General features: G+C 42.9%; 1 protein-coding gene across 1 annotated transcript; it reads right to left on the minus strand.

Annotated features, from left to right (window-relative positions):
- On the minus strand, positions 1-25,592 carry tle3a (TLE family member 3, transcriptional corepressor a). The gene is made up of 22 exons (XM_014993788.2): positions 24,887-25,592; positions 24,242-24,394; positions 23,736-23,836; positions 23,460-23,523; positions 22,092-22,136; positions 16,138-16,200; positions 15,798-15,902; positions 13,577-13,606; positions 10,523-10,727; positions 9,714-9,721; positions 8,218-8,340; positions 7,137-7,187; positions 6,901-7,053; positions 6,318-6,450; positions 6,010-6,182; positions 4,795-4,868; positions 4,461-4,710; positions 3,141-3,388; positions 2,861-3,008; positions 2,624-2,774; positions 1,685-1,761; positions 1-1,406 (listed from the first exon to the last, which is right to left on the minus strand). The coding sequence occupies exons 2-22, from the start codon at positions 24,263-24,265 to the stop codon at positions 1,299-1,301; spliced, it is 2,334 nt and encodes a 777-aa protein (XP_014849274.1). The 5' UTR covers positions 24,266-24,394; positions 24,887-25,592; the 3' UTR covers positions 1-1,298.
- Positions 25,593-26,153: the final 561 nt, after the last annotated feature.

Consider the following 26,153-nt stretch of genomic DNA (forward strand, 5'->3'; position numbering starts at 1 on the left):
TTATACTTTATATAAAAACAGTTTATTGACTCATCAACAACTGTCTACTGTACAATCCTTATGGGTGAAGATGAATGTATGCGACAGTTTATGCAGCGGTTGTTGCTGTAAGAGTTTTCCAGGCAGAATATTGCGAGTACTGAGGAAAGCAAATGGCATACCTAGGATGTCAAATGTGGACGTGGCTTTGCTTGCCATCTATATGTGTAACCAAGCAAGTCTTGCATATCAGTCACAGGCCGTCAAAACAAGGAAGGCAATAATTAACTTGCACAGACTGATGACTTTGCAGAGCGGAGCAATGAATTTTCATACAATGGTTGAGTCAACATCTGAGCTCAAGTCACGGCTGCCTTTCAGGAAATCCATCAGTCTCCCAGTCGTTAGTTATCCATTTTGGTATTACTGAAAGCAGCCAGTGTTCAGGGACAGATCTTCATTTCAGAGTTGAGTTTCTGCTGACCAAAGCCAGTGGGCCAGTGAAAACTGAAAACAATGAATTTCTTCGTCCTCCAGACGGGGGGCAAGGGGGAAAACGGGCAGTTCCGGAGTCTTCTGTGGCTAAACTCCTTGGAACAAGCATCTGTTTTGTACCAAGTAGCAAACAAAAAAAAAAAAAAAAAGCTGTTGTCGGGAAAGAAAAAAAAACCCCCTCCAAATTAGATTTCCGAAAAAGGTTGCTCTTGACAAAGAACATGGGAAAAAAATGGAAAGGAGGGAAGGGGGAGGAGGGAGGAAACAGAATATCCTCTTACAAAGTCCTAATCTAATTTCCATCCCCAAAGGGGACAGAAAATCACAGAGAGAACAAGAAAGAACCATCACAAGCGAAATTGGACACCAAAATATAAATCTATAAAAGGCCATTTATTACTCCATTATGTACACTTTTCACAGGACCTCCGAGGAAAAGCTCCAAAGTGAAGCACCGCTTCTAGTTGTGTCATGGAACTTTATCTCCACAGTCGAAAGGATTAAAAAAAATAAAAAATAAATCCAACAGGAAAAAAAACAAAACAAAAACAAAACAAAAAAAACAGCAAGACGTCTTTTTGTTTAATTTCCTTTTTTCTCAGTGCCTTCGCAAAACCACTCTTGCTGTACAGAGTGTCGTAATAATCAGACATAAAATCCAGGTCCAGAACAGCGCCACCATCCATTCCAGTCTGGCACTGCCAAACTTCCTGTCCTGCAAAGCAGAATCCATGTCGTCTGTTTGAGGGAAGATAGACGGAGGAGGAAGAGCATGCTGTTCCCAAGCATGGGCATGCTCTGATCCGCAGCCGTCCTAAGCAGTTCTAATAAATCACTTCATACACGGTGGCCTTCTTGTCACCAGAGCCCGTCACGATATACTTGTCATCCGTCGAGATGTCGCAGCTCAGGACAGAAGAGGATTCCTTGGACTGTTAAAGAGAGAAGAAGAAGATAAAAATGTGTTATTCCTGAAAGCGACTAATACACTTTGGTCCATTTAAATTTAAGTGGGGAGGATTAGCTGACTACAGGGGTAGATTAGATTGCGGTGACATCAAGTTTTTGGCCCTCAAAAAGACTCCTCTGTCAGGTCAATAACTCAGTTTCAGTTTTCACTGATAGGGTAGGCCTGCGAGACAGCGGTCGGCGTGTCCTTCCGCTCGTTCTTTTGGCCACGGCTGCATTCAAAGGGTATTGATCCGCATACCTGGAATATGCTGGCGCCATAAGGAGTCCTCCAAGCGTTCAACAGATTGTCCTTCCCAGTGCTTACAAACCATTTACCTGCAAAAAAGAAAAAGGCAGTGCCATGATCAGGCCTCCTTTAACTAATGAGAGACAGGGAAAATACCTTCATAGCAAGACTCATGACATCTTTAGCCTTGAGGACAAAACAACTGAAAAGAGGCTTTTAGCTCTTACTACCAACAGTATCTGTGCACCATAAAATGCTTCTCGTTTTGTATTTTATTAGGATTTCATGTGAAGTAAAGTAGTGCCTAATTGCATAGTAGAAAGAAAATGATACACGAGTTTAAGCTTTTTTTCTCTGGAATAAAAGTCTGTAAGATGCAGAACACATTTCATATTCAGTCGTCCTAAAACATTTTATTGAGCCTTCTTTTGCTTCAATTATAACTGTCTAACAGTTTTGCACAGCTAGTCCTTGACATTCCTGCCAAATTAGAGGCAAAAACAAAAACTAAGAAAGATTTCTTTTAAAAACAAAATGACCTAAGCAGTCTGATGTCTAGGCGGGTTAGATTCCAGGGCTACCCTTTATTTATCTCTATCCAACTTTTTACATCTGCACTTCCCCTTCACACCTGTAGAAAATCATCCCTTCACTCTGATGCTGTGGTTGGAGTGACTTCTAATTGAAGTGGATTTTGCATAGGATTATCAGAGTAAAATGGGCTAAATAAAAAAATACAAGCCACACATTTCAGATTTTAATTCGTAAAAATATAAAGAAATTGAAAAACTTTCTTTTTACTTTGACTTAAGACCAATTTACAAATTTGTGTCGATCTAGCTAAAAACAGTCAAAGTTAAAGTTCGTAGTAACATGAACAATTTCAAGGGTGTTAATAGTTTTGCAAGGTGCCATGTTATTCTCTGTTCCTTATATGAAGTTAGTTCATACCACAGTAGGCGAACTTAAGGGAGAGGACGCAGCTCTCGTGCAGGTGCAGCTGATACTTGTCAGGCTTCGAATGATGGAGCACCTCCACATTGCTGCTCTCCATTCCAACAGCAAGCCACTCTCCCGTCGGACAGTAGCCCAAGGAGAAGATCTGGGGACGGGACAGAAGTAACGGTTCACTGGCTAAAACCACATACTGGTGGGTTACACGTTTGGTTCTGTATTAAACGCCTGTACCTGTGAAGTGAAGTCGTGCTGCTGCAGCTGTCGACCCTCCCTTAGATCCCAAGAGCGAACAGTGTTATCAAGGCCGCCTGTCCACAGTTTAGTACCATCATGGGAAATGTCAATACAGCTAGCACCATCTGTATGACCCTGGAACTGCCTGCAATCAGAGTAAGAAGGAACACAAACATGTATTGACATCCTCTTTAAAAGCTCCTCACACAAGAGCAGTTCTGTTATGGAGCCAGAGCCCGCACACTGGGAATATGTTTTTTTTTTTTTCTTCCCTAACCTAACAAGAGTCTGGTTGTGCAGGTCCCAAACGGCGATGTTTCCATCACTGCAGCAGGAGAAGCAGACTTTGGCGTCGGGGCTGATAGCCAAGGCGTAGCACGCCGGGGCGGACGAGGTGAGCTCAGCCTTGATGCGGGGCGTCTGGGAGGCCAGGTCCCAGATGGTCAGAGTGCTGGCCTCGCCTCCAACAATCAATGTGCGACCATCAGGCAGGAGCTTACAGGATCGGATGTAGTTATCCCTGTTCTGTCGCGCGGAGGACAAAAAGCCAATCAATACAAGCTCTGGCCAGTGAGAGGAGTGCAGAGAATTAGAAACGAATCAGGAGGAAAATCCTCAGACCAAATCAACCAACAGGTGTTCTCCAGACTGACCTGAACCAAGCGGAAAGACATACAGATGGACACGATTGTGCATATATTTTAAATTTCCCAATTTTAAAATTCAATATTTTTTCCATACAATGATCTTCAGATTATCCGGTGTTTTTCTTCCTAGGATACATTTGTGCTCTGTATTAACAACAAACATCTGGATGGTCAATCTTTTCTGTAGCCATTAGTGTTCAAAGAAAAACAAGGAATGACACATCTGTAAAACGTAACTAAAATGTTCAATTTGTGGTTCTAATTTCAGAGAAAAGTTTTGCCAAAGGTTCCCAATTGGCAGATAGTGGTTCGAATCTGGACCCAAATTAAAACTGCAGTAGGTAACTCTTATAAAAAATATTTTGTAGACATTTGTTAAAAACGTCAGTATGTCCAGACAGTATAATTTGAGGCAAATAACTTGTTAAAACACAAACAAACAAACAAAAAATCAAGCTCCTCTGACTTCTCCCTGTAGACCTACTGCTATCTGCAGAAAGAGCTACACAGATTGGTCAGAAGCAACCAATCAGAAGCAACCATTACTGATGTCAATCATCTTCATTGAGCAATTTTGGAATTGTTTTTTCCTTGTTTGAACTTACATCTTTAGCATGGGAGGTACTGGTAATGGGAACAACCTGCATCAATTGATTTGTTTATCTAGCAATGAGGATGTAAAAAATAGTTTTGAAACATTTTTTTCACACTTGTTAGACCTGGAAAAGTAACAACAATGCTCATACTCTTGAGCCTGGTATTGTTTTGATCAGACACCGAATAAATGCTTGCTTTTCTGAGTCAGTACATTTACTGTCAAACTCTTAAGTGTGATGTAATCCTCACAAAAGGATTATCCAATTTTAGACGGAGTGACACAGTTTATAAACTCCACAACAAAGGCTAATTGTGAACTGTCATAAATGAGTGAATCAGAAGAAGGTTCTTACCAGACAGTCCAGTTGGGAGACGGGGCTTTTGCTGCCTGGCTGACTGATGTCCCAGATTTTGACACAGCCCTTACCGCCGGTGTAGACGTGACGGGTGGGGTTGCTAATTGTGACGGCGCACACCACTTCGCCGTGGCTTAGCGTGTTGATCTGACGTGCATGACGCGGGATACCAGGGCCGATGAGGGCATCGGGTGGGAAGGGTACAGGTTGCATCTGACCGTCTGCGCTGACGTGGAAAGAGTACGCACTACAGAACGATACGCAGAAGTGAAGTGATAGTCGTTGGGTTTGGAAATGTGTGAAAGTGCTTCACATTTGGTGAGACACTCACGGTTTGCCCCCGGAAATGGACGTGAGGCTAGCTGGAAGGCCAGGGGCTCTCATATGTGTGTGAGGGTCAAACCCCTGAAAAATGAGAAGACATAAATGTTTGAAATTCAGCTCTGTGATCAAAGAAAAAACTCTCAAAGTGTCCAGAAAGATCTGCATCAATCTGAATTTTTACTAAAATGTCCAAATTTCCCATTAGAAACTAAAACATAGGACATAAGAACATCACAGAAAATACAAAAATCTTCTTCATCATTTATATTAGAAGTGGAGGCAACATCACACTGAGACTAAAGTTGCTGTAAAACCAAAATTAACTATATTAATAATAGTAATGAACATAACGGTTGTAAAGTTGACATCTGTCTTTCCTCGCATATTAGCATAGTTAGCACTGCTCAAATAACACACCCAGGTCTGGTCCTGAGACCTGTAAAAGTCTCACAGTATTTCTAAATCCAAGATCTTCCATAAGAGGCAGAGTCTGAAAGAATTAAACAGAGAAACATTTGAGCCCTCTGTTGAGCCTTTCTGTTATCTGCCGAAAGGCTTGCTCTCTCTCGACATGTAAACTACGGACATGCCTCAAAGCAAACAAAAAAATACAGTTTTAAATAGCTTCTTATTTCCTCCTGACTATTTCAATTATTTAACTGACTGAAAATTGCTAAATCTGGGTGTTTTTTATTCAGTAACTTCATCTGTAATATAGAGAGTTGTTGCTGTGATCCCAAACTGGTAGCACTTCCTGGAGATTTTTTTTTTCTTTTTAAGCAAGGTTATTCACATTATGTCTTTATGGCAACCACTACTGTTGTTGTGAACGATCTCCGGCACTGAAGTTCCCCATGCTCACAAGGAGACATCTCATACGGCACTTGTTTAAGGAAGGAAATATGGAAACGTCATGCGTTTCTGAAACTTTTGTACAATCAAAACCATCAAAGCGTTTGCTTAGCTACATGTCTGCCCTGGTCGTTTCATCCATTTTTTTTATATTTGATTTTGAGGTTTTAATCTCCATAGTAGAAAATTTGGATAAAATGCAACATAAAGGCTCGTAGCCTTAAAAAACAGATACATTTTCCACTTGCCTTTGTCAAATTTTGTAAAAAAAAAAAAAAAAAACAGATATTGGTCACAAATGAGATGAAAAGTCAGATTTGCACTGAATGTGACATCGTGAGTGACATATTGAAAGGGGCAGAATTGTTACCATGGGAGAGCGACCATACGCTGCGACTGCTGCAGCACTCATCTGAGGGGAGATGTGCAGGCCAGCGTATACGCCCGGACTCGTCAGACTTCCATTCATTTCATGGTGGCCCATCATGGGAAAGGGAGGATAGGAGCCCGCAATGGACAGAGGGGTCCGCAAAGCTGGTGCTGCTACAGGAAAAAAAGAAATTAAGAAAAACCAAAACAAGAGATGGATATCAGTATGTGAGATGACAGCAGACTGGAAAAGAATGATAATAAAACAAATAAATTCAGCCTCTAACGAGGACAGAGAATGGTACCAACCGAGAGCCTCCATGCCTGGTGGTTTGCCCAGGATGGGTCTTAGCCCAGGAGTGGAGCTCGTGCCAGGGGTGGGGGCATCATTACGCGGGGTGGGGGTGTTGGATTTGAGACCAGGCGTGGAAGATTTGTCATTCTGTCAGGGGAACAAGAGAGCAAGCGCGTTCACAATCCCAAAAACCAGGCACTGTGCAGACTGACAATATGAGAGCAAACTGAACCTAATCCAATCTAATTCTGACAACCCACAGCCATAAACTGCTATTTATTCTAAAACCTATTACAGTCACAATGGAGATGGGGCCGTTTCTATCCCCTTTAGCTTTAATCTTTCAGCGAGGCAGAGGCAAAAATCCCAGAATAGTTAAATACATTGAGCTATTAACAGAGGAGACCTGACTGATCCTGATGCGGGACAATATTATCCCTGACATTTTAGTCATGCACTTAAAGCACAGACAGCCATTCCTAATCCACAGCAGAAAACGCTCCAGATCTATTCGCACATACCCCTTTGCTCTCCCTGAAATTCCTTTTTAAAACCCCCTTCTGTCCTAGTTTGTCCTCATCTCTCTTGATGTCTTACGTGACTGAGCTCCTTGGCTTTGGAGGACGGAGTGCTCCCGGAGGAGGCCACCGACGCTGGGCTGTTGGGCGTGTCTTTCTTGGGTGGGCGCGGTTTATCGATGCCGTTTTCAGGCGGGGAATGGGCCGGGCTTGCCCTTGGAGTAGCGGGATCCTGATAAAACACAGATTTTCATGGTTATGTAACAGCTTTGGTAAAAAAGTAGGTGTTATCATTTAAAACTACAAACCGCTCACCTCATTAGACACATCTACCACCAAATCGTCACTCTTCTCTCCATCACTGTCCTGCAGACATAATTAGAAAAATCAGCCACCTTAGCAGACATACTCTGGATCAACGTGTGTTTCTTTCTGAGAGTTGGATAAGCCTGAAGCCAGAGCTAGTTATAGCTGTCACTGTGAAGATGCCATGCAGGTAGAAGATTGGTTCATATCCATAGGGCATTGCAAAAGTTTTCATAAGGTTGAGAAACCTTTGACTGATTCTCTTTGGCCTTTGTCTTCCTCTGCAATTCAACTAGATTCTCATCTCTCTTTAGTGTTCTGCATGGAATTTCTCTCATTGAAGTTGATTCCTCAAGTAGAATTTCAACCAGGCCAATCAGCAAACAGAAAGAGAAGTTGTGAACAATGACGTTGATTTCCTGCGTTGTTTTAGAATTGTAGTCTGCCTGTAGATTGGCAACAGTGAACAAAGCCATTCAGTCTGTGTTGGCCACTCTTCCAAATATTGAATTAACATTAACAGTTAATGGTTCTTTACAGTGCAAGCAATTTCCACTAAGCTTCATAGTGATAAACTGATGCATTATATAAGTCACAGCCAAACATTAATGAGTAAATGGGTAAAATTTAAAACTTCAAAAGAGTCCACAACTCCAGCAAACAATAATTTACCAATAACTGATAGACCAGCTGTATGAAGCAAAGTGTTGAATAAAGGGCTGGTTTTATAATAAGCTATGCTTGTCAGGATACAAACTTTAGTGTATTTTATTGGAAGTTTACATATCAGACCAGAACAAAATTAATATTTTAGATGTATCCCTGCTCCAGCTGACCTAAACCCACCACCTTAACAGTCAGTCAGTGTAGCAGCTTCATGCTGTGGGGATTATGGATTGGTAAAATGGGCAAAGGTTTCACAGTTAAGTACAACTTTTAGTTGCTCCATCATAAAAATGGGGTTTAATATGAAGTTACAAGCTAATTCAGCCTTGTATTTATTTATTTTTTTAAATATCTGTATATTTTTAGCTTTAATAGCTAAAACCAAATGTGAAGCATTTCTGTTCTTATCCGTTAATCAACATACATATCTGCTCATGTTGTCCTTCTCCTCCACTTTGCGTTTCTTTGAATCCAAGCTGTAGTCTGAGGAGCTGCGATGTTTCTCGCTGGCTGTTCGCAAGCTTTCTGATGGCGATATTGAGTTATTCTAGAGAATGAAAAAAAATATATTTTTTTTTCACTGCCACTTTATTTGCCTTTTATCAAATCCAACAGCCAAACAATGTATGCATTTCAAATTAAACGACAAACACACTGAGCTAATGCAAACGCTAAAAACGCCTCATTCACACAATGATATGGACACAGCAGTCGTCTAAAACATGCAGCTGTGGGCCAGCACCAAACAGTACCCTGACACCAACCGAGCCCAAGCTCTCTCTCACACACACACACACACACACACACACACACGCACACACACACACACAACAGAATGAGCCGTTATCTAAATTAAACGGAGTACGGCTTGTTTTCTGAGCTCGCCCACCCCCTCTCTTTATAACTGGACAACAAACAGCCTCACAGGGGCTTGAGCAATGTGTTGTGACTGAACAGAGGGCCTTTTCTCTTCAGAGTCATTTGGACTAAGCATGAGAGAGAGAGAGAGAGACAGAGAGAAACTATATGCAGTGGGCCCTGGGCATTGGGCACTGTGTCAGCTCCTGCTTTGAGCTCTGATAAAGAAAAAGAATCTATATCCTGCCAGTGGGCACGGCAGCGTGGGACTGACTGGTGCTTCTCCGTGGAACCTGCCTCCACAAGCTGGGATGGCTCACTCCAAGCGCCAACAGAAGGGGAGGCACTCGGCAGGACTCCAGCAGCTTTCACGGGGAGCTTGCCATTTGCCTGCAAACTGCCAAGTTGTCCCGAATCTCTACGTCCCTCCATCAGAGAGCCAAAGCAACAGCACAGTCAAAAAACAGAGGAGGGGAACAATGGCTGATGGACTGGAAGTCTGGGCAAAGGGCCACTGTCTGCATAATGGCTGACCTTTAAAGAGATGCTTAGCGTGACTCATTAACCAAAGTCACCACTCTACTATCAGATGACCTGGGACGAGAACACAGAAAACAAAACAGGGCCTGCTAATCGCCCCAGGAGCTCCATTTCTTCAGAGATGACTGAGCCCATTCAGCCGGTGTAGCCCACGGAAACAGAACCGCACAGGCCCGTCACAAGTCATCCGACATCGCAGCGCCTTGAATAAAACACTTCAGCAGGTTCCAGCCTAACGGAGAGCATGAATATTCATCACACGGTCAAAAAGAAGAAAGAGGGAGCTGGTAAACAAGAGAGACAGTAGAGGGGGATCAAACAAATCCTTTAAGAGAAGGAGGGCAAAGTCCTTCTTCAATTGTGATGAAATTACAAGCCTTCTAATCTCTCCAGCATGATAATGCACAGGTTTTATACTCCAAATGCCATTACTCCAAATACTAAAAGCAGATTATAACAGCATATCAAATCAGCAATAAGATACAGCAAAGCCCAACAATCGCTGCGGTCCTGGACACTCACCGTGCTTTCTGCTCCACGGATGTCACGGAGGCAGCGGAGATGATGAGGGAACCCAAGTGAGCAAAGAGAAAAAGCACGTCAGTAAGTCAAAAGTAGCAAAAGCTTCTGGCTGAGCACGTGTGAATCAGCTGTGGGGCTCAAGGCTCCGTTCATCGACGTATGCTGGAGCTGCTGAGTAGCTGATGCAGTCGTCATGGGCTGGGAATGCAACCGCTCATTACACAGACAGAATGTGAACCGACAGGTTGGGTTTCATACCTAAGAGCTCCATGATGCCGCTCCAACAAGAAGCATTACATACTCTATGTGATAGTTTGCCCACATTTAACATGTTTTAAAACAAGGTTAAGCTACCATATATTTCACTTCAACTAGACACAATTGAAGTGTCATTGGTTAGCAACCTGTGAGTGTAAGATGGCACAACCAAGCTAAGCTAAGCCATTAGCTTAGCCATCAGGTATAAACCTGTTACACTCTTTAGAAAACAGAATATCAAAAACATATGATTCAGAGTTGCTATATACTTTTAATTTCATAATTCCACACGTTTTCAGATTCTCAACATTAAAAAAGTCTCTAATTGCCATTTTGGGATTTGCATTTTAAACCCCAGACAGAGCTAGAGGTGACAAAAACTGTGAAAATGCCCAAACGTGTTCATCAATAACTCAAAAACCAAAACAACAATTTTTGAGTTAAAAAGTTTAGATTTTAGTTTTCAGCTAATCAATTCAGCAAGCTCAAACATTTTTCTGTTTTCCCAATTTCAGCTAAATAAACTTTCAAAACGTGGTAAAATAACACACCTCTGTGCTCGAGATCATGATGGTTCTTCTCATCCTTCACCGGGAGATGAGTTTGGCTGCCCAGAGCCCCGAGGGCCAGCAGGCCCGATCCAGAGCCGGTCACAGGGGGGATTCCAGGAGGCTGCAGCCCCGAGGGGTGGGGCGGCAGCTGGACCGGAGGGCCGTGAGCGGCGTGGGAGAGGTGCTGTGCCTGGAGCTGCTGCTGCTGCAAGACAACAGGGATGCAGACAGACAAACACCAAGTGGGTTGGAGGGAAGGAGAAGCCCCACAACAATAGCAAAGGCACATGTCTATTGTCACCTCCTTTTCCATTTCAAGTTAGTGGCATGGGCCCTACGATTGAGGAAGCGGGAGTTATTGCAAAAATAGAAATGCACTGATGGGTTTTGTGACCGCTTTCATGTCTCTGGTTTTGGAACAAAAAACCCCCCCAACAAACAAACAAAAAAAGAACATGCTAAACATTTCTGTCTGGCTTTCACCCGGCTGCGGTCATCCATTATTTTTTTAGGACTCCAGGGGCTGAGGCAACTTTTTAAATTAAGACAAAATGATGACAGACTTGATATTTTAAACTCTTTGTCTTTTTGTAGCAATTAGCGCAATTAAAATGGCTACTATTTCTAAAAACAGATTGCTTACTCCCTAGGAAACTGAGACTAAGATTTCATCATTTTCATGATGAAAGAGATTCAAAAGGGTAAAACGGACTTTGCTGTATAAACTGTTCAGCCTTCTTGTTATCTGCTGAAAGCCCTGCTCTCTCTCAAGACCTGAATGAACAACACATCAAGACATGTGAAAAATAGTTTTTCTGCTTTATTTATTTTTTTAAGCACTTCTAATTTTCACTTTGTTCCATTAGCTTCTTGATTTCTCAGTGCATCTCTATTTTAAAGCATTTTTCTGAACACATCCCATATGCAACAGCGTTAGTAACACACAATTAAGAAATATCATACCTTCATAGCATAAAAAAAGGAAAACACCAAAAACAAGTTTGATGAGAGCCTGGATTAGCACAACAACAACAAAAAAGAAAAACTCATTCATACTCTTGCTTAAACTGCTGCATTTCACTCTGCAGCATCACAAAAGTCCTGTAGCACCAGTGAGTTTAACAATCATCTTTAAAGAACAGTGAGCTGCCAGGCTCGGAGCCAAACAACTACCTCCTTAAAAACACAATAAATTAAAAAAAAAAAATAAACACAACAGAGTGTGTTTACTGCTTTCGTATGCACAGTCCTGTATCGGCAGCTCATAAATCATTTGCACACCCAAACTTTTAAGACACAGAGGGAACTCTGAGTGCTAGAAGCTGGCCCTCCTTTTCTCTCATTCCTTGAGAAGGCAGCTTCAGGAACCAGGAGCAGGGGTCCCACTCCTGGCACTCACTCAAGTCTCCAATATTCACCATCAATATTTGAAAGGCACGGGGAAATGAATGGAAGTTAAAAGGCACTCAGCCTGGGAAGGAAGCAGTTTAAAGCAAGGTTAAATAATACTTAGCTGAGGCACCAATAAAACATCAGCAGTTTATTACCCATCTACAAGCTAGCTGAATAATTCAGCTGTTGTTACAGCATGCAATCTTTCTCTTTTACAAGATGGACTTCAATCAGTGACCTTTTACAGCCATTTTAGGAATATCGGGAAGTTGGTAATTACTACAGGCCAGAAGAAGGTAGATTAACTCAGCAGGGGCTTAGTTTAAGGGTGACAGGAACCCAAAGGTCTAAATTTGTTCCAAAATAGTATTCCTTTTCTCTCCCCGAGTGATACGAGCTATGCTGGAAAATTGAGAGAGAGAGAGAGAGAGAGAGAGAGAGAGAGAGAGAGAAAGAGAGAGAGAGAGAGAGAGAGAGAAAGAGAGAGAGAAAGAGAGAGAGAGAGAGAGAGAGAGAAAAAGAGAGAGAGAGAGAGAGAAGAGAGAGAGAGCGGAAGAGTATCTTCTAATATTGTGTCCATGAGGGAAATTAAGGAGCCAGTTCATTGGCATGGGGGAAGACATCCTTGCTCATTGTGTTTAATGAGGCACTGATGGGTAATAAGCATGGCTGATCAGCAAGAGCCCTCATTAAAGGGCTATAAATGAAGACAATAATAAATAAAGAAAGAAGTCTGGCCCATTTCTTTAATTTAATAATCCAAGATAAAGACTTATACACTATGCCCCTTTTTTAACCCCCACACCGAGTGTTACTGCAGGAAACAAAGCCCACCTGAGGATAAACTCACAAGGTCTAACAGGACAGTTACATTCAAAGCAGACATGGGCCTGTTACTAGAAACAGAGTTCCTAGTTTTTTTTTTTGGTTTTTTTTTAAGTTAAAGCATCAAAATGAGTCAAATATGTCCTAATACTCTCCAGGAACACTGTGCTGCCCTGTCCTCGCCTGTTGCTTCACACTGCTAGCTAGATAGCATAGAAATGACAGTCTAGCTCCCTTGGTTACAGTAAGGACAAACTGGACTGGAAATATTTCAGGTCATAAAATAACAGTGTTGGATAACTCATACAATTACACTTGGCAAACTACAGAGGGAATGTCATTAAAGTCTGGCTGTTTAAGCAGATAGTCTGACTAATTAACCAGCTAGTATTAGCCTATTTTACTCCCAGTGTTCTCCATCAAGAACATAATACCAAACAAGCATACTATTCAATTAGTTCAGCAGGTCAGTACACTTTTGCTTAAGTTTAGCACATTAAATGGGTGTTGACGTTTTTGTAATTAATAAACAGCAGCAGGAGGAATAATCATAGTTTTTCTCATTTAAAGTAATTAGGCCATCTTAGCATACCAGATGGATAGACAGAAAAAAAAGAGTCAGGACAATGTGGGTTAGTCAAAATCATCAAAGCTGTTTTCACCTGTAGTATTGCAATTACCCTTTTTACTTAAGATTGTGAAGCACACCATGCCCAATCAAAAGGCGCATTAATTGGATATAAGAACGGCCATGCAACATACAAAATCCCTTCAAGCCACAAAAGCCAAATCCAGTCCAAAGTGTGAAAAAGACAGATATTTGTGAACACCACTGACCATAAGAGCAGGGTAGGCAGTTTGCTGCTGCTGAAAAGGAGGACAGAGGTGGTCAAAGCTACAGAAGTACTGGCCATAATGACCACACAGACAGGTTGTCCTGACGAAAAGTGCGAAATAACCCAGGTTGGCATGTCGGAGACTTTTATGTTTGAACCAAACAGGACGCTCCAGCAGCCGGCTTCACCTCAAGCAGCTGCCCTAGTTGCATTCTATTAATGGCCTGCAGCTCCATCAATAAGACATGCAGCTGGTTCCTGTACACTTGCCTGTCTGCTTGGCATGCTCTTTCACCCCCACCTTGCTTTACAATATACATGAGGATTTTGGCATGCCTACAGAGCTTCTCTGTAATAAATAACTCATGGGAAGGTGTTCTTAAACATACACATCCCCCTGACATTAGCGACTGCTGCGAGGTTTGGACTGAGGCCTCTTCGTTTTATTCGACAGCCCTGACGCCACACACAACTGGGTACTAAATCCTCCTACAGGCACATCATGTATTCCATCTAGTCTATTTTTAAAAATAGACAGATAGACAGAGAAACAATCACCCCAGCTCCAACTTCTAAACAATCACAGTGTTAGTGCTGCTTTCTTCCAAAACTGAAAACTACATATAAGACATCAAATCAAATGTTACTGTTGTTAGACACAACTGGTGCCGCTTGCAGTGTAATAAAACATCTTGCGTCAGTCCCAAAATACTAAAATAAAACCATCTCTATTCAAGAAAGTAATCAACCAGAAACAAAATAGTCAAAAGGAGCGTAATAATTGAATTCCAATATGTGCATCCAGGCCTCTATGAACCTGCATGCTGAAGGTTCAACTGTTCAAATAAGATCACAGATATTCCAAGCTTTGTTTCCCCAGTGAAACCAGTTGCCTCTGCCTGAGCAGTGCAGCATGGGTAAAGCTGATCAATGAGCAGCAGATGGTGTTTTGAAGCAGTGATGAACACCAAACATTAATTGTTCGGCGATGAGCTCTGCAAAGCGCCGAGCGGCGGGGATGTTCTGCTGCCTGAGCCGTCTCGGGGAGGCTGTTCTGCTCAGCCTCAGCCCTTTTAACTCCCACAGCTATCCGGGTCAAAAGTGAGGGATGAGGCTCCTTGTTAAAACCTTAGCCAATTAAAGCAACGCGGGCTGCGGAGGGCATCTTAAGAGCTCTCAGGCTCACATTTGTAAATGCACAACAAGGCAGGAAACCACGCTACCGAGAGCAAAGCTGCAGAAACAAACCGTCCCATAAGAGTTACACTAAATATATGGAGCATATCAGTCACATTGTTTTGCTAAGTGAGATGCAGCAGGATTCATAGTTTAACATTTTTTTTTAGATTTTATATAACAGACCAAAACATAGCAACACACAATTGTGAAAAATGATAGAAACAGAGTTATGGTTCTGAATTTTTGCCAATTCTTCTTTGCGAATAAGCTTCAGCTCAATCAGCCTCAAAGGAAAACCTTTCTGAGCATCAATTAAAAAAAAAAAAAGCCACAGATTTTGATTTACGCCTGTTTCATTCTTACTCATGACTATGCTTTAAATTAAAACATTCAAATCCAGTATAAAGTCTTTCTCAGCCTCTAACAGCTGCTCTGCTCCTGCTTATAAAAAAACATTCTCACAGCATTATAGTGCTTCCACTGTGTTTTACAGAATGACTATTTTCAGGGTATTTTCAGAGTTTTGTGCATCTCAGTCCTAAAAGTTACATTTTTTTTGTCTCATTTGACCAGCGCCTTCCCCATGTTCTTCCCCTGCATGACATTTGAGAATCTGTCAGAAGGAAACATTTTGGCTGTGTTTTTCCCCCTGTAATTTGCTTTCTTTTTGCCTCCATTTTATGTAGAAAGCACAACTAAAAGCTGGCCTAGCTGTCAACCGAGTTGCAGATCTCTGCAGGTCCTCAATCACTGCTCCTTACTCAGGTGGTCAGTTTAGGTAAATGGGTTTCTTTTGGTTGGTTTGAAGTTGTGCCATGCTTTTTCCATTTTTGACTACACTTAAGAGGAACCTAAATACTCAATTGTGCATCACATTATGTTGGTCTGTCACATCTAATCCAAAAAATACAGAGACATCAATACGTTTTCAAGGCAGTCATGTCTATAAGTGTAGAAAACATGTTCTAATAGTGGCTTTTAGGTGCACTGAATGTCTGCCCCTACTCAAGCTAAAATGAAGGAAAAAAAGGGAGTATACACACGGTGAGAGGCAGATTGGGAAGTCCACGTACCCCGATGATGGCATTCAGCTCGGTCATAGTCACCTGCTTAGCCCTCTCCACTGCCTGAGCAACCTGCTGTTGGTGCTGTGGGGAAACATTTAGGCATGATTATTGAGACATCCCAATATTGGTTTCTTTTTCACAACACTACAAGGACTTCCAGAGTGAGGGTGAATGTCAACAACACGGTACAATTACTCAAAACTACTTAATTGTCTCTCTCTACAACACAGGTAACAATATGTCACTTTAAAAAAAAAAAAAAAAAAAAAAAAAAAAAAAGCTGTGGCACTGTTTGAAGGCCGCATTCAAAACCTACCTCTTGTGACAGGAAAGGCATAATTTGAGCTAAAATTGCGTTCAGTCGTTTGGCAATCTCCGTCTGGAAAAAAAAAAAAAAAATAGAAAGAGAAGCAAAATAAGTTGGAGGTGTATGAAGCACACAGTGACTGCACATAACCCCGCCTTTAATGTTTACACCGATTAAGCCAATTACTCCGGCAATCAGAACTGCTTGACTCAACATCCTCTAAACAGCGTGATATTGACATTTGAAATATTTAAAACATTAGGAGAGCCCAGGGGGATGGAGCACAGCTGTGCTGAGAGAGCACTCCACGTTAAACGGATATGAGCAGGCAGAGTGCGTCTGCGTCGAGAGGATCTCCCCTCCCTGCCCTCGCCTTCCTCCTCCCCCCGCTATTTCCCCCCCCACCCCTCCCGACAACTGCAACTTCTCCGTCCTGCACTTAACCTCAGAGTTAAACCGCACAACCACACCCTTTTATGAAGCCAAGGCCTTCAACCTGCGCTGTTTACTTACATGTGACAGTGTGGAGGATCAACATTATGAATCACAGAGCACAATGATAACAAACCATAACAACTTTGTGGGTTACTGTCCTCCAATCTGTGATCGATAAGCATTAAAAAGACAGCAAGCGGTCTGCGTCAGAAGCAGCCTTTCTAAGAATCAAGCTGGAGCAATTTCTTGCTGCCATCAACCCAGCACCCTCTCCACGCCCCCCCTCTCCCCACAACCCTCCTCGCCTCCCATCCACAAAACCCTGCCTCCATTCTTCTGCTTGTCGACCAACTGCCATGGCAACAGCTACAGCCCTATCTGGCTGGGGATCATTATGCAAATGGCACCTCTGCTTGACCGTAACAGGCTTTAAAATCATATTACGTGCTTGGAGGCAGGTCATTAAATTGAATTTTCAGCCTGTCGATCACATGAACGGACCAAATGAATGGTGGATAAAAAGAGCGGTGGGAGAGGGGAGTAGGATCCACCCCCACTCTCCTGTAAAAACACAGCGCAGCCAGCTTGTTCTTCCCCTCGTGCTTGCGCTCTCTCTCTCTCTCTCTTTCTCTTTCTCTCTCCTTCTAGGCTTGGGAGATGAGACTTTCACGTCTGAGCTCTGCACTGGGAGCAAAGAGAATAACAGGGCCAAAGCTACATCATCTTTGGAATTTATGAGACGCAGTTCAACCCAGGGCCACTGCAGAACACAAACACATCACAGGGATTTTCTCTGATTTCTCATTTGGAGCAGCAACGGCAGCAGCACACACGCACAATGTAGTTCGCAGACCGCCGGCTTATTTATTACACATGGCAGAAATGCCAGGCAGTTTCTGGCAGGCTGACATATTACCTCAGAGCAGAGCCAAAGAGTGCGATGGGAAAGTAATGACCGACGGAAGAAGACCTGCTGACCTACGTTGCGACATGGATAGCTACTTAAGCTAGGCGAGCCAGAAAACAAGCTGGAGATGTAATGCGAGATGAAATAAAGTGATGGCTGGCATCGGAAACAGCTGCATGTGCCACTCAAAAAATGTTAATATTAGAAAAGACTGAAAAGCGGACCTCCTTAAAAACCTTCATTCCGATTTTTCCTTCCACTTAACTTTCTCTTAATTTGCTGAGATAAAGTACTCTGAACAGCCGGTTTTATTTGCAATGACCTCTTGTGGCCTATTCTCCTTGAGGAAGGCGTCTGTGATCTGTGTCTGATGGATAACCAATAAAGATCTCTCTTAGGCTGTTAGACGACATTTCTGTATTACAACTTATTTTTTATAGGTCTTACATTATAAAACGAAAAAGCATTTACATTATCTGTAAAAATATTTATTCCTCTAATGAATTTATCCCATTTTGTCCTCCTTTTTAAACTAAATCATTAAAATAAACAAGCTTTTAGATGATGTTACAGTACTGAGATACACCTGCTTGTGCTGCAGAAAGTACAGCGGTCCAAAAGGCGATTCTGATCATAACTTACTTATTGCCTTGAGACAAGAAGGGGAATGACCTGTGGTCTCATACGATAAAGATTTTATGGCTGATACATCAATGCGGTTTTGTAAGAGTTCTAGAAAGAGTTGACAGAGGCCATTAGAAACGGCTGGAAAGCTACCGGGGCCGTATAATCCATGTTTGCCGAGATAAGCCTTGTAAATAGCGCTCGAACATTTGACGGGATTTGTAAAAAGTCCTCGAGCACTCGGGGCCCATTCCTCTGTAGCTTAGTGTCATGGTGACAGCTGGCTGGGAGAGGTCAGGAGGTGCCGGATCCGCTCTGCCCTAAACAACTGCCAGCCTCCGCGCTCCCACAACACAACATGCAAATACATGGCAGACGCATCAGCTCAGCTCGCCGCCGCTGTCAAAATAGATACAGTGCAGCGCTGCAAGGACTCCTTCTTTTTTTCCTTTTTTTTTTTTTTTTTTTGGTCTGCTGGCAGATAAAAATGGGGCTGTTGTCACTTTAAGTAGATGACAGCTTGGCCCTTGAGAGGCCAGCTTTGCACGGCTGCTACACAATTACAGGTACTCGGACCTGTGTAGCACCACTTTAAGAGCACTCTCAGGCTGGCGTGTCAATTGTGTGCAGAGAAGTATTTGCCTGTTGTTATCAGCAGTGGGAAAATGGACCTGAAAAACACTGATGGGCATTAAATTTAAAGGAAAAGCAGGTGATTCATCTGAAAACACAGCTTGACTTGTTATATTTAAAGAGGCAGTAATTTGTACTAGCTGAAAGCGTGGCCTTAGGGCAGGACTTTGCTACTAAGAAGAATCTAGGACCAGTAAGGTCATCTCGTCTAAACTGAATAATTAGTTTCCCACTTAACTGAAATGCAAAGAACCAGTCTTTGTTCATTTGAGGCAAACTTTTAAATGGTAATAGAAGTGATGGGTATTGAGCCCAATGGCCTGTGTAAAGGGACACATCATCAGATCAGCAAACATCAAACAGAGTAGTTCAGAAATTTTGAAGAAAAGTACAATTAAAAGCTTACAAGCGACTGTATCTCATCTGTTTAAATTCAAATGAGCTGAACCTGGAAGGTCCACGACCAAAGCAGACTTAAAATCACTCTGGCCTCAGTTATTTATGCAAATGCTATTTTAAGCCACCGCCAAGCTTGTTTCAGACACGTTTTACACAAAAGTTTATGCTCATTTACACAGTACAGTAAATAAAGGTTGTAGGCAGTGCCCCGGCAATGATATTCCTGGGTGAAACCACTTTAAGAACAAAACGTGAGTGAAAGTGAAATTATAAAGTACCAACAAAGCTGTGAACAAACTAAAACCTAGAGCGTGATGTGCGTTTCCAGCATATAAACAAAACAATAATAATCATGATCCATCAAGAGGACTACGATTCACCATCTAGCCAAAATGGATCCATTTCTTACTGCACGATAAATATATTTTGTGGCTCAACCTGAACCCCAAGAACAGCTCTAAAGGGTTGCATTTGTATCCTGGTCCCTAAATATTAGACATGGTGAGACGTATGAAATCTCTTAATCTATCACTTCACTGATCTAACAAGAAATACTTTGCACATTCTGCTCCCTGTACGCGTTTGCCAGTATAAGGTAATAGTTTGCACACTACCTCCTACCGTCATTTGTTGAACTAGTCACTAGCTCAAATAAGCATCCAAAGTAAACAAGATGACAGTTTAAAGGGTCACAAACCAGCTTTCCAATAAACCGCAGCAACAGACTTTTCTTTGACAACTTCAGGATCAAATAATCTGAAACCCACTTAACTTGTTCTATGCGAAGACAGCAAAAGTTTCCCAATTCTTGCAAGTTCTAAACAAAATCTTTCCATTTACATAAGTGAACCTGACAGCCAAAAGCTTATACCACAAGACTATTAGACTGACATTCAGTCCCTTGTGACAGATTTGAGATGTAAAGCACTGATGGCTTTCAGGACCTGCAGTGTCTGAAACCACTTTTCAATTTTCTATGAACAAAACAGCGCTTTGGTGCTGGTTCCATACGTGTATTTTTTGTTTTTAAGCAAACTCATGCAGGCACGAGTGTGTGTTACAACTACAGGTAACAACCAAATCTGATTGAAGTCAGAGTTTGAGTCCCAAACCCCCATGCAGCTCCAGGAAACAAGCACCATATGACGGCAATTACAAGGCTGACGTCATGCAGAAGAAATGAGCCATTTGCATCAACTTTCTACCAGGTCTGACAGAGAAGGATCAGATAACACTGCCACATCAGTCCATCCAAGCTGTGTCGGCGTGTGCATTCTGAAACCTGAAATATGTCCCTGCGCGGTAATGAAAAAGGCACAGTAAGAGGAATGAGCTTCCACACTATGGAATAAATCTCTGGGCAGGGAAATAATATGGCTGTGTGCATCCAATAATCCACCCCAACCCTGCCTGTTAACCACTCCTGATCTTCTTCTCCTCCTCCTCCTCCTCCTCCTGCTCTTCCTCCTCCTCTTCTTCTTCTTCCTCCCCCACCCGGGTTTGTAAGGCTGGGCAAGCTGCAAGGACGAGGTCCCGCACTGTTTGCTCACAAACACGCCGTTCAGGAGGTTAGGGGCCCCGCTGATGAATTATTCAAGCGCTTCCATCAGCTCTGTTGAGGCTCCTGATAAAAGTCAGACGCTAAAATGGATCAGTCGATTAACCTGTTTACACAAAGCCAGGCTCTTGCCCCTCCCCCTCCCAGCTCTATTCTCCTCCTCGTCGTTTCCAGCTCCCATCCCCCCCCAACCCCCACCCCACCATCTTCCCTCTGGTTGGCGATAAGTGCCTGACAGAACCTATCAAAGGGGCTCGGGACCTGACAGACATGTGGCAACGCGACACACAGCCCCAGACACTGATGGATCATCCCACCACGCCAATCCGTTTTGCCGCCAATGCTGTCATTGACCAAGGGGAAGAGACAGACTTAATGGTTTAAATGCTGCATGTAGCAGAATCTAAGGATTACTCATTCATTCAATTTTTATATTACTTCAGGCATTATTGTGATTGATCTGTGAAGCAATACGAGATAGGCCTCTTGGATAAAGATAAGGACGCAATAAATGGCTAAATGACTTTTGCTCCGCTCTTGTAATTACTGTTCAGCAGTTCTGTCTTTGTAATCGTCACGTCAAAGGCAGAGCTTGTCAAAGTCTACCTTTAATCTTATCAAAACGCTAACTTGAATTTCATGACACCACTTGTAGATTTCCAATAAAATGGCTGAGACTGATTGTATAAATGGTGGCACATGGTTTCATTCATTCAGCACATACGCCTGCGCACTCCTGTCAGGTTTACAGTGTATGGGTTGACTAATCTGACTGCTCTGATCCAATCAGCAGAGAGGATATAATAAAGATAATATGCAGTGCAAAAAGAAATCAACTTCTGACCAGAAATGGACAATTTTCAGCTTGATCAGCCCTGACTATTGACCTGCTGAACAAAACTCAAAAATCCAATTGCTTTTTGATCAGTCAATGCAACATTCTTCAGCGCAAAACATTCATTCTTTGGAGTGGATGCTGTTACTAAGGGAAGGAGACTCTAAATTTAGCCATCATCATATAAAATGTGGTGTTTACATGCTAAGTTAATAAATAGCCATTTAAAGGGAAAGGTCTGCTTTCTAGCCACACATACCATGCTAAATGCTAGCATAATATTAATTTGAAATCCTTTTATGATTGTTTTATAACATTTAGCAATAGCCTGTTTTACACTAACTGCTTTCTCTGACACACACAGTGTGACGTCGCTTCTACACATGATATAATTATTAGCACTCACAGGGTAAAGGATAGAAAAAGAATATTTGAATTCTGTTCTGATATAATTATTCTTAAAAACAAGTTAAAATTGGCTAAAGTTTGTTTGGCAGGTCAAATAAGCTTAAAAAAATGTAATCAGTTTCTCTATTAAAAGTTATGGCAAAAAAGAATAAAATGTTACATACCTGTTTGTGCATCTCTATGTTCAACCCATAAGACATCTCGTAGTACTGAAAAATAAGAAAGAAAGTAGACATTACACAAAATGTGTGATATTGTCATGGTTTTGAACGCAACTAATAGGCTCTGCACAGCCACTAATCAATGCGATTGATCCCTACACTAATCACATTATCACATGCTTTTGAACAGTGGGGATGGAAAAAAAAAAAACCTTGAAAGGTGATGAACTAAGATCAGACCAGAAGAGAAGTTCTTTGAGCAGCTGACAGTGTGCAGCCGATAAATTGATTTTTTTTTTCCCCCTCTGCTGTTTGTAGTGTAGGCGCAGGGAGAAAAGGGTTAGATGCATTGATCACTATCTTAAGCCCTCAGATCTCCACGATGTCTGTTTACTTAGCGTAACGCGATTGCTCAACACTCTTGATATTTCCAGCCAGGTCAGTCCGTCTGGCTGCCTGAAATGTAATCCGTGGAGTCCAGAATTGGCAACCGGGGCAGAAATGGCTTTCCAGTCAGCGTCTATTTGATGAGGCCAATGCATTATTCAGTCCATTAGCTTCTTCGAAAATTACTCTCAAACAAGAGAGCCATTCTGTCTGAGATCAGAGTCTTACAGCCGTAGCGTAACCTGACACCCATCGCTGGCTGTGGGATACTTCCCAACATGTTTACCTAACCTCCTGGATGTCAGACTGACATGTTGTTTTCACAGGAAAAACAACAAAAAAAGTAGTTTAATTTAGGCCAGAATGTATTGGTTTAAATCGCCCCTGCTGTGAGTGCGCGAGTGTTTACCCGAGACAAGCGAGTACACATCCACAGGAAAACCTGCTCATTGCGTCATGTCTGGGCTCATTTCTTGCGTCAGCGGCACACCTATGTTTTTCTTAGAGGCTGCTTAAATAAAAGCTAATAATTAAAGATTATAAAGAAGGTTAGTGCAAAGATACAACCGCAGCCCTGTTCCACAACCTCCATCTTGTTTACAGTGGCATCCGTCAACAGCTCGCACCTAATTTATGGCCCTGCATATGTCTGAGCGGTGGTGTCTCCAAGGAGAATAATCAGATCAGCACACACAGAGGGCAAAGCGGCAGTCAACCCCTTGGAGATCAGAGAGGCGGGCTTTAATGAAGCCCACTGCCCATCAGGAAGAGCTCTTCCGTAGCAACAAGCTGCACCAAACCACTCCTCCTTCCCACCACCACCACCACCCTGAGGGCTTTCACAGGCCCGTACCTGACACCCAGCCCGCCCTAACCACCACATGCAGGTGATCACAATAGCCTGCGTCGCTCCACCCTGACCAGATCTCCAACAAGCCTTGCAATTTGGTACCATAATTGCTCCCCATTGTAACGCAAGCTTACCATGACATAGTGGCGCTGCATCTCCGTTTTCTCATTGGCCAGTTTGTCATACTCCACCTTGAGACTGAAAACAGAAGACAAGGTGTCAATTTCAACCACTTCAGCACTCATTCACGCGTATCTACTCGTCAGATGAGGAACAGAGTGAAGAGAGGGGGGAGTGAGGGGACAAAAAAAAAACCTGGCCCTTTTTCATCGCAAGCCGTTTATTACTCTTAGCCTTCACAGACCAATAAAGTAAACCGACGTTCCTGTCATTTCTGTGATAATCATTACCTGTGATACTGGGCTTGGAGGAATTGAAACTCGTCTTTAATTCTGTCGCAAGACTCGGCAACTGTAAATTTGAAGCCAGGCTGGCCGGGCTGATGTGGAGCCTGAAAGGAGAAGGAGAGAGAGAGGAAAAATCTCAGCAATCCGACTCACCGGTTTGTGGAAGTTTTATTCCACAAATTCACTACTTCCAGGATATGAGCGTCTCCTCTGCAGTAAGACATTATAACACAAGAGGAGGTGGGCCCATACTTCACACCTCCAGCTGCTAATAACACCACATGAGTAGGCTTTCACACTGAATATGAATATGAAGCCACCACCTGTCCTTGCATACAGCACAAGTCATGTGAGTAAAAGCATGTTAACATGCAAAACATCTGCACACTCATCAGGAGCATGGGGATGACCTGCATTAAGAGTGGAAAATGGGCTTTGCAAGGGAGTTTTGCCTCCTTTTTTTTTTTCCTTTGCACAAATGCTCAATGTACATAAGAGGCACGTCTTACCGGATGTCGGCCTTGTGGATACATCTTGAAATGTATCCTTTGTTTACGTCTCCAGTGTGCAGGTCCTTTGGCAAAATGGTCGAAATTTGTCTCACAGATACCAGTCTCAGCAGACAGGGGTGGGGTGAGGGGTGAGGGGAGGTCGCGGAGATTCTATATTCGAGTGGGAAAAAGACGCAAATTAACCTACACATGTATAATAAACAACTTAATGCAGTTCCAAACAAGTCCACAGTAACCGCAGCAATTTTAAGTCGTGTAAAAAAGCAACACAATGCGCGCGCCTCTGTCTTCTTGATGACCTTATTCGGTTACGATTTTTTTTTGTACACATACATACATATATAAATAATTACATATTTATAATTTAAAGTGATTCAATCCAATTCATCTCAATGTGGGACTTTTAAACACTGATCATATCGCCTTTATTATTATTATTATTATTACTGATGTTCGTCAAATGACCAGAAAGCCCCGCACTCACAGGACACCACCGACCGACGGCAGCTGGCTATTCCGCCGACTTTGACTCTGCCGCGAAGCCGCGAAGAGCCGCGCTGCGGAGCGGAGCGCAGCGCACGCCCCAAGAAGACACATTAAAATACGCTGAAACAGAAATCAACAGCTGTGAAAAATACATACCCAAACGTGCGTCCTAGTCGTCGGTCCGACTGTTGTTTTCCCCAAAGAGAGAGAGGGAGAGTGAGGGGAAAAACAAAAACACACAGAACGGTATAATTCAGGCGTTTAATCCCTCGTAATGTGAACGCAGATCTCGACAAGCATCCTCCACTCTCTCCAGAACGCACCCAGCCAGACTAGACCAGACTGGAGAGAGCAGTTGGGAGAAAATTTCGTGCGGTCGGGCTCGATTAAACTACTTTATTCTTCGGCGTTGAACCTCCGAGGAATGCGCTCCTTACACGGCTGGTTAATCCTTTCCAAAAAAGAAAAAAAAAAAAACAAAAAAAAAACATATATACATATAGGCTTCCAAAAAAAAAAAATCTCTCCTACGAGTCGAAGAGGTTCTTTAAACGCGTAACACGGTACTCTCCACAATCTCGCATTTCCCCCCCAGTTGTCCAGCTTACCCCCGGTTGCCACACACAGGCAGCAGGGCTGAACTGCCGTGGAAGCGTCTATCTGTCCAATCGCATTACTCGGAAGGAATATGGCCACATCTGCCTATCGGAGAGCGGCGGGCCCCACGTGGGGTGCACTGATACATGACATCATCCCGCGGATCCACAAGGCATCAGCCGAGCCGTCCCACAGTGTGTTCGACAACAGCAGCACGCACTGATGTGCCGACGATCATCTCCAAATTTGACGGAGGCTGCAAAAATACCACATCCGCGCTTCATTAGGGGATGCTTGCTTGTTTTTCAGTGGATAAAATTATTTTAATTATTTCTTAGGGGGGGGGGGGGATGAGACCACCAAGATAACTTGGAGCGGGGGAGGGTGGGAAGATGATGCGCCTTGCAACAAGCATTCTTCAATTTTTACCCTCCATACAAGGAAACGGGCTATATAAACACGAAGTGATGTTACTGTGAAATATCCAAAGTGAAAGCCCCCCCTTCAAGAAATCCGGCTTTAATCCGCCCCTTAATGCACGTGCACCGTGAAGGGCACGATAATGACCAATCGATCGTCGAACGTTCGCCAAACTAAAGCCATAAATTTCTACTTTAAGCGGCTCGTGATTGTTGCACAACACGTCCGCGCCCCTACCTATCAGCATTTGGGTGATAGCTACACAGCGGGAGGGGAGAGAGGAGAGGAGATGATTGCCTTTGTGTGATATGAACATCAGCCATGTCTGAGCACTGCCTTGTTTTGAAGCTTCGGCTCCTGCCCCACGTGGGGAACTCCTCTGCGGCTTTAAGACCTCTCGACCAAT

Source organism: Poecilia mexicana, unplaced genomic scaffold, assembly GCF_051168715.1.
Source record: "Poecilia mexicana isolate PSO_F unplaced genomic scaffold, ASM5116871v1 scaffold_6, whole genome shotgun sequence".
NCBI lineage: Eukaryota > Metazoa > Chordata > Actinopteri > Cyprinodontiformes > Poeciliidae > Poecilia > Poecilia mexicana.